Source organism: Myotis davidii, unplaced genomic scaffold, assembly GCF_000327345.1.
Source record: "Myotis davidii unplaced genomic scaffold, ASM32734v1 scaffold762, whole genome shotgun sequence".
NCBI classification, from domain to species: Eukaryota; Metazoa; Chordata; class Mammalia; order Chiroptera; family Vespertilionidae; genus Myotis; species Myotis davidii.
The window spans coordinates 664,687-675,064 of NW_006293699.1; the positions used below are offsets into that span (position 1 = coordinate 664,687).

Genomic DNA, 10,378 nt, shown 5'->3' on the forward strand with positions numbered 1-10,378 from the left:
ACCAGCGACTCAGGCCCAGCTCAGTGGGCACCTCTGCCTGGGAGCCTCCACTGCCCTGGGCCGATGCGATTTCCCCTCCTGCAGGACGACTAGACTGTTGGCTTCACTACGTATCCCACCAACTTCTGCGTTTGCCTCGCCTTTCCCAGGCTCATTCTGCCCCAGTGAGGCTGCAGCCCGAGAAGGCGGGAACCATGGCTCACCTTTTCCCTCAGCACCGAAAACACACGAGTCCCTGCAGAGCACAGAGCTAACAGAACAGCCACTGAGGGACAGGAGAGTCGCAGGATGTCCTCTGCACGAGGGCACATCTCCTTTCTCCCACAGATAACTGTTCTGGACGGGTCGTCACCCCCCCCTCCGCCCCTTCCCCCGACAGCCATGCTGAAGCCCTAACTCCGATACCTGTGAACGTGACTGTATTTGGAAGTCAGGTCTTTGCAGATGTCATCAAGCTAAGATGAGGTCATACTGGGTCAGGCTGGGCCCCGGTCCAATATGACTGGTGTCCTTATAAGAGGAAAATCCGGACACAGACAGACAAGGAGGGAAGAAGCCATGTGGGAGGGAGGCAGAGGGCGGAGTGATGCTGCTGCCCAAGGAAAGCCTGGGGCCACAGGAGCTGGGGAGACCGTGAGCCCCAGAGACCTCCGAGGGCTCGGTCCCGCCGACGCCTCGACGCCAGACTTCCAGCCTCCGGAGCCGAGACAGGCTTCCTGTTGCCATCAGGCCCCAGCTCGTGCCACTATCCCACCAGCCCCAGGAGAGGAAAACAACCGAATCGGAGCTGTATCTGCACAGGTCGATCTCAGTGGTAGGTCGTACGTCCTTGCCGAGCACAGACCCAGTACAGAGCCTCTGCATACGGACCGCGGACCAGGCAGGCAAGAGGGACGGAGCCCCGCGCCCACGTGCAGGCCGCGTGTGGGGCAGCGGGGGCTCCTCCGTGAAGCCTCGCCGGCCCCCTCGGAAGGAGCAGAGACGCTGCTCCCCTCCACCAGGCAGGCTCCCCTCTCAGCATGCTGCCCCCCTCCAGCGACGGCAAATTCCTATCAGAAAACTCTAGAAGCACATTCCCATTTTTAAAAGCGGTGTGTTCGCTTTTTGCTTTGCCTGTAACTTGTCACGTTAGTTTCCCACTCAAGATAAACGCAAACAAAACTTTTTTTTTTTTTAAGAAGCAGAGGGAACAAAGAGCTGGTTCTGGTCACGTTCCAGGCATTACCACTTGTCATGGGCCTTCCATCTGCCCACTGGGCCCTCCCACTTTTTCTCGCAGCCTGTGATTCCCGATAAATACCCCACGGCTGTCAGGAGCCACAGCCCCAGCTCCAGGGGAGCACACTCAGACTGGGCCCTGCCTCCCAGGCCGGTCCCACGCCCTGACTTACAGTTCTGGAGGGAGCGTAGTGAGCGGGGGACGCTGCCGGAGGCCGGGCCGGGCTGTGGGGGGCCGGGCAGAACCTCTGGCCCGTGTCCGCAGGGGAGGACGAGGCATAGATGCGGTTTTCCAGTCGCTCAGGCTCCTGCTTATAGGACTCGAGGGGGAAGGAGTGCTGCTTGGCCACTTGGGTGGGCGTCGATGGCGAGGAGGAGAGGCCGGAAGCTGGGGAGGAAACCACATGGAGCTGTTAGAGGTCTTAGGGGCGGGGTGTGTGGGTGCAGGTGCGGGGGGCGGGGGGGCAGAGCGAGGCTCCTCCACTTCCAAGAGCCCAAATCTCAAGGGGAAGAATGAGATGATTAAACTGAATTCTGGGACCAGCCTCTATACACCGATGGCTCATCCCTGAAGGCGAGCGTGTCCAGAAATCCCCTCGTCATCCAGCGGGGTCGTGACGGCCCCCTTGCCTGAGGGTGTTCGGCCGGGTCAGAGTGGCCTGGGTGAAAGGCTTCTCACGGACACACATCAGATGCTGTTTTCTCCCATTTGGTCAAATACCGTTGGCCCCTGTCCTCCCTACAGAGCGCGGTGCCCAGGCACACGTCGAGGAACCAGGCTGCCTGAGATAAGACGAGGGAAGTTCCTAAGGTATTTGACAGGGACAAAGGTCAATGCTGCAGCCATCACATGCCAGCATACGCTAAGGACCAGACGGGACAAGCCAGTACTGTCAAAATGTACAGCATGAACGTGCCCCTGAGTCCGCAGGTGGGAATTCACGACGAAGGTGCTGGGGGGACTTCAGGGAGGAGGCAGGACTGGGAAAGGGCATTGCAGGGTGACAGTTTAGGGACAGGAACCAGGAGGAAGCAGGCAGGGAGACGGGCTGTGAACGTGCCAGGAGTAAGAGGTTGTCCACTCGAATGGGGCCTGTGCAACCCGGGGGGAGCAGGCAGGGGGTCATCATGCTATGGCGCTGACTCTGCCGTAAGATCAGTGTTCTGGGTTGAACTGTGTCCCCTAAAGAGAGAGGCCGGCGCTCTAACTAGGCCCCACGAATGTAACCTTACTTGGAAATAGCGTCTTTGCAGATGTCATCAAGGTAAGATGAGATCAGACTGGAGGAGGGCGGGTCCTTACCCCAAGGCCACGACTGTCCTTGTAAGAAGAGGACCCAGAGTCCCACACCCGGGGGAGAAGGCAGCGGGTGACAGGCAGACCCTGGAGTGAGGTATCTACAAGCCACGGAATGACAAGCGCCAGGAGCCGGAGAGACCAGGAAAGATTTGACCCGGAGTCTCCGAGGGAGGGCACCCTGCTGGCCCTGGGTCCCGGAGTCCGGCCTCCAGAACCGGGAGCGTCCACTCCTGCTGGGTTTGGTCCAGGACACGAACACACAAGACTGTGTCCGGATACTGATTTGTTTTCCAAGAGAAACAATCGGGATTTGGGTCTGGTCTCTCACATCTTCCAGGTCACTGAAGGAACCTTTTATGTTAAATGTGTTATTCAAACTGTTTAAATCACGTGAGTGAAAGCACAGATGTCCCGGACAGGGCTAAGCTGCCCACTTGCTGCTTCTGACCTAGACAAGGACTGGTCAGCCGCGAAGCCGCAGCCGAGCCTCCGTCGCCATGCTGCTCCGTGCCATGCCCCGGACGCCTGTCCCCAGTCCCTGCACGCCCTGGGTCCCCTCTCCTGCTCCCGTCCTCACTCCCCTCAGGGCCTCCACTGGGGCCTCACTTCACCCAGGCACCTGACCTCAGCCTGTGAGCCTCCCTCTCTGGACGTCCCCCAGCAGCTCCACCTGTGGGCTGCCAGCCGTCACCCGAGGCGTCCAACATGACACCAACTGTGCAGGATGTGCTCTCCTGCCCCCAGGCCCTGCCCAGGCAAGGGGGGGGGGTATTGGGGAAAGGCTGGCAGCCCGGGGCAAAGACAAGGAGGGGGAGGGGTGAGGCTCAGGCTCAGTTCCAATCCCCTCTCCCTCTGGTGCCCAGAGAGTGGGGCTGCATGTTTCCAGGGTGGCCGTTTCGGAAGTAACCAGTGAAAGGAGGCGTGCCTTTCCCAGGGAGCCCCCTAGACCACGAGGTCACCCCGGGAACCTTCCCCCCCAAGCCCAGGCTGGCCTCTGGGCGCAGCGGGACACGGGATGCTCCACACGAGTCCGCAGGTCTCTGAACTTCCGACTCGAAAGGCCTCCCACACAAAGCCCCAATGCTTCCAAAGGTCTTGAGAAGCAAGGGCTGCCTCGAGGGGAGGCTGGAGGCCGGAGGGGGAGGGGGAGGACCGAGAGCAGGAAGAAGCTGATGGCTTGGCAGCTCCTCAGGGGAGACCAGCGTCCAGCAGGCAGGACAACACGGGAGGCACCTGGCCCGGGCCCAGCCCTCCTCCGGCCAGGCCCCGGCGTCGTGGCACCAACACTCCCCAGAGACGCCCAGAGAAGGGCGAGGAATGCAGATGCCAGCCCGGCTCAGAGCGTGCAGGCTGCCAGAGCGGTGTCTGGGGACCAGAAGGCACTGCTGGGCTGGTGTCTGTGGGGCCTGCGCACCTCCCTGGCCTCAGGCTCCTGGGGTGGGGTGTGCGTGGGGGGCGTGTCCATCAGTGATTCTTCCAGTGGGCGAGTCCTCACAGGGGCACTAGCCTGGCTGCTGTCGGCGACGCCAGGACGGGCTAGTTCCCAGCGCCACATCCAGCAGAAAATGTTGTGGTTCACGCTCCTAACTCTCACTCTGGCCACTGGACACAGGCTTTCCTGGGGGCCTTCTGGAGAGGGGGTGGCGTTGGAGACCCGACGGAGGGGCAGAACAGAGCAGGCTGGGATGCGGGCAGTTTAGGGGTAACCACATCCTAAAGCCTGCAGAAGCCCTAGGGCAGAGCCCCTCTGGGCCTTGGTTCTTCATGTACAGGGGGGCCTGACCCAGCGAGCTCTGGCACCCCTGGTGACGGCAAAAAGCACCCAGGTCTGTCCTAACTCAGGGCACAGGCTGGACCAGCCCTCCACCGGGCCAGTGACCTCTCAAACCACCCTTGAGGGAATGACTGGGCCCAGAGGAAATCGGCTCCTCTGCGGAGGCATTTTGGCAAGAGGGACCGAAACCCCCAGTGCACGCGTCCTCGCGATCCCGCTGTGACGTCTGCAGACAGGGCTGTGGGATTGCCGAACGGGCTTCGGAGAGCACGTGGAGGCGGGGCTGCCTGTCCACGGGGAGAGGTGAGTCAGGTCTGGCTCATCCACACCGACAGCGTGAGTTTGGATCGGGTGTGCGAGCCCCTCAGTCTTCTCATCTCTGCGACGGAGTGGGGAGTGAAGAAGCGAACTGCACAGCCATCTGTGTAGAACGGTACCGAAAGGGAAGAACACACACACACACACACACACACGCACACACATGTGCACACACATACACATGCACGCACACGCACACACACGCACGGCACACGCGCACACACACACACACACACGTGCGTGCGCGCACACACACTCTGCCTGTCTGCATGTGCCCAGAGTGCCTCTGGAAGGATCTGGAAATGCTGTCACCAGACACAGGAGCAGCCAGCAGGAGAGACGTCTGTCACATGCCCTTTTCTACTCTTCAGCCTTTATGTTATCTGTTCAGAAAATTACTGTTTTTAGGCCACCGTTCTGCTCCCGAGCAAGAGGCTGGCTGACGCGGTGGGAGCAGGAGCCTGCTGCCCCTGCCAGGCCCCAGCTGCCCTGCTCCGTGCAGGTCTGTCTGCGGAGGAGACGAAGAGGGGCTCAGAGGGCAGGGTCCGGGCCTCCAGCTCCCTATCTGCAGAGCGTGCGCTCCCACGACAGGCTCCCTCTGCTCCGTGACAGGCCTCCCCCCTCACCGCACCCCCTGGGACCATTCAGAGTAGGCAGGCCCCTCGCTTGCTCGTCCTTTGGGTACAGAACGTCAACATCTCAAGTGGAAACGGCTGAAGAGACCTGGACTCAGCGGCTGGCCTCCCGCCCCCACCCCCCCAGGCTCCTCCTCTGGCTCCTCTTCCGAGCAGCCATCCCCAGGCGGTGCTGCCACCATCCCGACCCGATCCGGCCGAGGACCACAGAGAGGCTGGGCGCTAAGAGCGCAGCCCTGACAGCGCCTCGCTGGATGCCCGGCTGCGGAGAAGACGAAGCAGTTTTCCTCGGGGGTGGGGGGTGGGGTGGGAACAAGCTGTTCCAGGTGGAACAGAAGGATTCCTTGCTGCCCTCAGAGGAACTTCTCTCCCTGAAACCTTTCCAAGCTCAAAAGATGCTTCCCTGACCCCCACCTTGGCCTCCCCGCCTCCTCTCTGCTCCCTTCCGAGAGCAGGTGACCTTTGTGGACCAGCAGGGGCAGGGGGATTGTGAGGGAGGGGACAAGTAAAATGACATGTGAATCAGCAGTGTGGTGTTTAGGGTACAGGGGAAGAACTTTCCGGAACCAGAACTACGCCCCCTCGTCACTGCTGCCTGAAACAGCCTCCGAGGGGCAGCGTCCGGCAGTAACGGCCTTGCTGTTTGCCAAGTGCTCTCGACACGCTGTTCCACATGCTCCTCGCAGCCGCCCGCAGGGGAGGGGCCGGCAGGTTTACACCCACTTTTCAGGTGAGGACACGGGTGACTGGAGAGGTCACTTATCCCGGGTCATTTAGGGGGCAAATGGCAGAGGTCACACCTGAACGCGAGTGTCCTGACTCCACATGCGAAATCCTTCAGCCAGGACTCAACAGGACATCGCCAAGAGGAAGCACGCAGAGGTCACACCAGCCCTGGGCATGTGATGGGCGCAGGGAGGAGAGGGTGGGCTTCCCACTGCGGGCTTCCCTGGGGGCTTCCCTCCAGCGTCCGCCAGGAAGGTAGCCACGGCCAACCGACGGGACTTCACCCGCACTCAGCCTACTTACCAGTGTGTGTGTGTGTGTGTGTGTGTGTGTGTGTGTGTGTGTATGGCTATCTTATAAAAGGATTGTGGGGCTGGCAAAAATAATATAGCTAAACTCTTTTTTAAATTATTGGTGTAATAATTCACAAATAAAGAGGAAAATAGAGAAATGCAGACACAATCCACCATTACTTTTTTAAAAATCCTTACCTGAGAATATTTATTTCTTTATTTTGTTATTATTATTTTAAACCCTCACCCAAGGGTATTTTTCCATTGATTTTTAGAGAGAGTGGAAGAGAGGGAAAGACAGAGAAACATCGATGTGAGAGAAACACATCAATTGGCTGCCTCCTGCACGAGCCCTGACCAGGGCCCAGGCCGGGGAGGAACCTGCAACCGAGGTACGTATCCTTGACCGGAATTGAACCCGGGACCCTTTGGTCCACAGGCTGACACTCCATCCACGGAGCCAAACCGGCTAGGGCTGTTTTTATTTATCTTAAGAGAAACATCGACGATTGGTTGTTTCCAATATGCACCTGGACCGGGGATCGAACCCACAACCTAGTTATGTGCCCTGACTGGGAATCGAACCCACAATCTTTTGGTGTACAGAACAACGCTCCAACCAACTAAGCCACCCAGCCAGGGCCCCCATTACTCTTAAATAGAGCAATTTATTTCTACCCGTGTCTGATCAGCAAGCAGAGGTGTTGAGTGGGGAGCATGTTATGCTGAATCAGAGAGTCCCCCATTATGATCTGGTTGGGGAAAATGTGACAAAAACAAAATCCAAACCCAAGTCGACAATACTGTGCAATAAGCATCGAGAGTCAAGTGCAGGTAGCCCCAGGCCGGAGGCACTCAGAGAAGAGCAGAGCTTGACCCTCAGTCTTTTCATCGCTACCTGACTTCAAATTATCCTTGTTTAATCCTGGCTAGAGGATTTAGCATGTGGAGTCAGGACACTCGCGTTCAGGCTGGCGGGTGGGGAAGCTCCCAGAGACACGGGGAGGCCTGCGCCTCCTCTCCAGGCAAAGGAAGCAGATCTGCCCCAATTAGGGGCCTTTCCGACGGCCAGAAGGACGGACGGGTTCCCCTTGTGTTCTCCTGAGAAGGCTTTCCCTCCTCTTCTGGTCCTTAAAGACTTTGTTCAGGGCGGCTGTCGCCTCTGAGAGGGACAATGCCTTTGATTATTCATGGGCAGCAGCCAGGGCAAGTGAATGGGCTCAATGAGAGAACAGAACCAGCTCCTGGCAGCCACACAAGACACTAGGCAAGTGGCCCCAGACACCAGGGAGCCAGGAGCCGGTGATTTCACAGGGCCAGGCTGTACTGGCATGAGCTGTGTCTGGAGAGAAGGGGGAAGGTGCAGCAGGGAGAAGTGGGAGTGGCTGGAGGAATGTGAGCAGTGGCCTGAGGTTTCACCACTAGTAGCCCTGGCCTTGAACTAGCCAACCCCTGGCCTTGGTGACATAAACCACGTAGACCAGATGGCCCTGTGGTGTGCACATACACATATTTCTCCTCTCCTTATACCCTGTTGGGCAGTGCCAGCCTTGTTCATGCACATGGTCTAAAACAATAAGAAAGAAGGAAAAGTTCATTTTGTTTCTGATTTCAAAATGCCCTTGCAGGCTATTGTTCCAAGAGGCACGGGTTGAGCAAAGCACCTTTTCAGTTTACAGTGAATGAGGGGTTGGCTACAGATTTAATGCAATACCCATCAAAATCCCAATGTCATTTTTTAAAGAAATAGAATGAGAAATTATCAGATTTGTATGGAACCACAAAAGATCCTGAATAACCAGAGCAATGCTGAGAATAAAGAACAAAGCTGGAGTTATCACACTGCCTGATTTCCAATTATACTACAGAGCTATGATAATCTAAACAGCATGGAATTAACAGAGAAACAGACACACAGATCCATGGAACAGAATAGAGAGCCCAGCTATAAAACCACATGTTTGTAGACAGGTAATTTTCGACAAAGGAGCCAGAAACACACAATGGAATAAAGATACTCTCTTCAATAAATGGTGCTGGGAAAACTGGAAAACCACATGCAAACAAATGAGACTGGATTACAGTTTGTCCCCAAGTACAAAAATTAATTCAAAATGGATCAAAGACCTAAATATAAGATCCAAAACAATAACTTACATAGAAGAATAATATAGGTACCAAATTTAAGGACCTTGGTCACAGAGAACATTATGAACTTGACCCAAAGGCAAGGGGAGTAAAGACAAAAATAAATGAATGGGACTAAATCAAACTGAAAAGCTTCTGTACAGCAAAAGAAACTGACAACAAAACAAACAGTCAGCTGATCAAAGGGGAGGTGATATTTGCAAGCAGTAGCTCTGACAAAGGTTTAATTTCCAAAACACGTAAAGAGTTCATAAACTCAACACCACACAAACAAACAGCCCAATCAAAAAGTGGGCAGAGGGCCTGAAAATACACCTCTCTCAAGAAGACATACAAACAGCCAATAGATACATGAAAAGATGCTTAACCTCACTGGCAATGAGGGAAATGCAAATCAAAACTACAATGAGCTACCACCTCACACCTGTTAGAGTGGCCATTATCAACAATGGCCATTAACAAGCAATGACAAGTGTTGGAGAGGCTGTGGAAAAGGGGAACCTTCATTCACTGCTCATGGGAATGTAGACTGCTACAGCCACTATGGAAAACAGGCTGGTAATTCCTCAAAAAATTGAGAATTTGACCCAGCAATCCAAGTTGTGAACGCAAACAGCAGTGTGGTGGCTGCCAGAGGCAAGAGAGTGTGGGGAGGAGGGGTCCTGATATAAGGAGACAGGAGAAGAATTGACTCTGGGTGGTGGACACACAGTGCAATATACAGATCTTGTAACATAGAAACCCACACTGAAACCTATATGTTCATGTTGACCAATGTCATCCCAATAAATTATCTATCTATACATATAAAAGACTGATATGCAAATTGTCCCCTTGGGAATTTGACCTGACCACCAGGGTGCGGAATGAAGGAAGGCCCCGGCCGGCAGCCGGAAGGCCCTGATGGGCTCTGATCGCTGGCCAGACCTAGGGACCCTACCTGTGCACGAATTTAACCAGGCCTCTAGTCCTATATAATAAAACCCTAATATGCAAATCGACCTAACGGCAGAATGACCGGTCGCTATGATGCACACTGGCCCCTGAGAGGGAGTTGACTGGTGGCAGTGATCAGGGGGTGGGGCTGGCCAGCAGGCGGCGCCAGGCTGCCAACCAAGGCAAGTGCCAGCGAGGCCCCCTCCCACCCCCACATCGCCCCGCCTGCTGGTCACCACCAGCAATCGGCCCTTATCGCTGGCCAGGCCCAGGCACCCTACCCTATATATTGGGAACAGTCTCTTAGATTTAAAAATTAAAACTTGGCAAGGCTACTCTAACACTGAAAAAACAGCGATGACACGCACGGACTCTGGTCTGCACATTTTATGGTCAGCCCTGATTCTGACACTTATAACTGTGTCACAAAGCCAATTACTTAACTTCTCTCTGCTTCAGTTTTTCCACCCCTAAGATGGGGAAAACGGTACTACTGCCTCAGAAGGATCATGTTTGTACTACTTTCCATAATCAGGGCAAAAAAATGTAGCTGCCCATACAACAGCAAGATGCTTTTCGCCTGTATGAAAAGTATGGTCACTGATGCATGCAGCGTCCCAGATTGCGAGAGGGATCGGGCCTAAACCAGCAGTTGGACATCCCCTGAGGGTGCAGGCTGGGCTGAGAGACCACGCCCCCACTCTTGTGCATGAATTTAGTGCACCAGGCCTCTAGTGTATATATATAAAGGGACAGAAAACCCTGGGCAATACCAGAAACACTTTGGAGTGCATCCACGTGGGGGAACTGCCCGCCACACACTGTTTTGCTGAGGGTGCCTTTTTTCGAGGGATAATTTGCTGTTTCAATCTGTAACCTTTTCTGTCCCAGCTTTCTCTGGGCCTGGCTAGCTGCTGCTCCTCCCTGCGTGAGGCCTGGTCCGTGGACACCAGGGCTCACCAAGTCCCAGAGGTCCCTGCTGCCTGGAGGCCTTGTTTCCAAAAGATCGCCCATCAGAAAGATATTGTCC

General features: G+C 55.6%; 1 protein-coding gene across 1 annotated transcript in view; it reads right to left on the minus strand.

The window, feature by feature from the left end:
• Positions 1-526: 526 nt before the first annotated feature.
• The window catches only part of LOC102759115 (5'-AMP-activated protein kinase subunit gamma-2), a 70,879-nt gene continuing 61,027 nt past the window's right edge, over positions 527-10,378 (minus strand). The window contains exon 4 of the mRNA XM_015566241.1: positions 527-1,606. Coding sequence (XP_015421727.1) covers positions 1,311-1,606 — 296 coding nt within the window. The 3' untranslated portion in view covers positions 527-1,310. The remainder of the gene's footprint in view (positions 1,607-10,378) is intronic.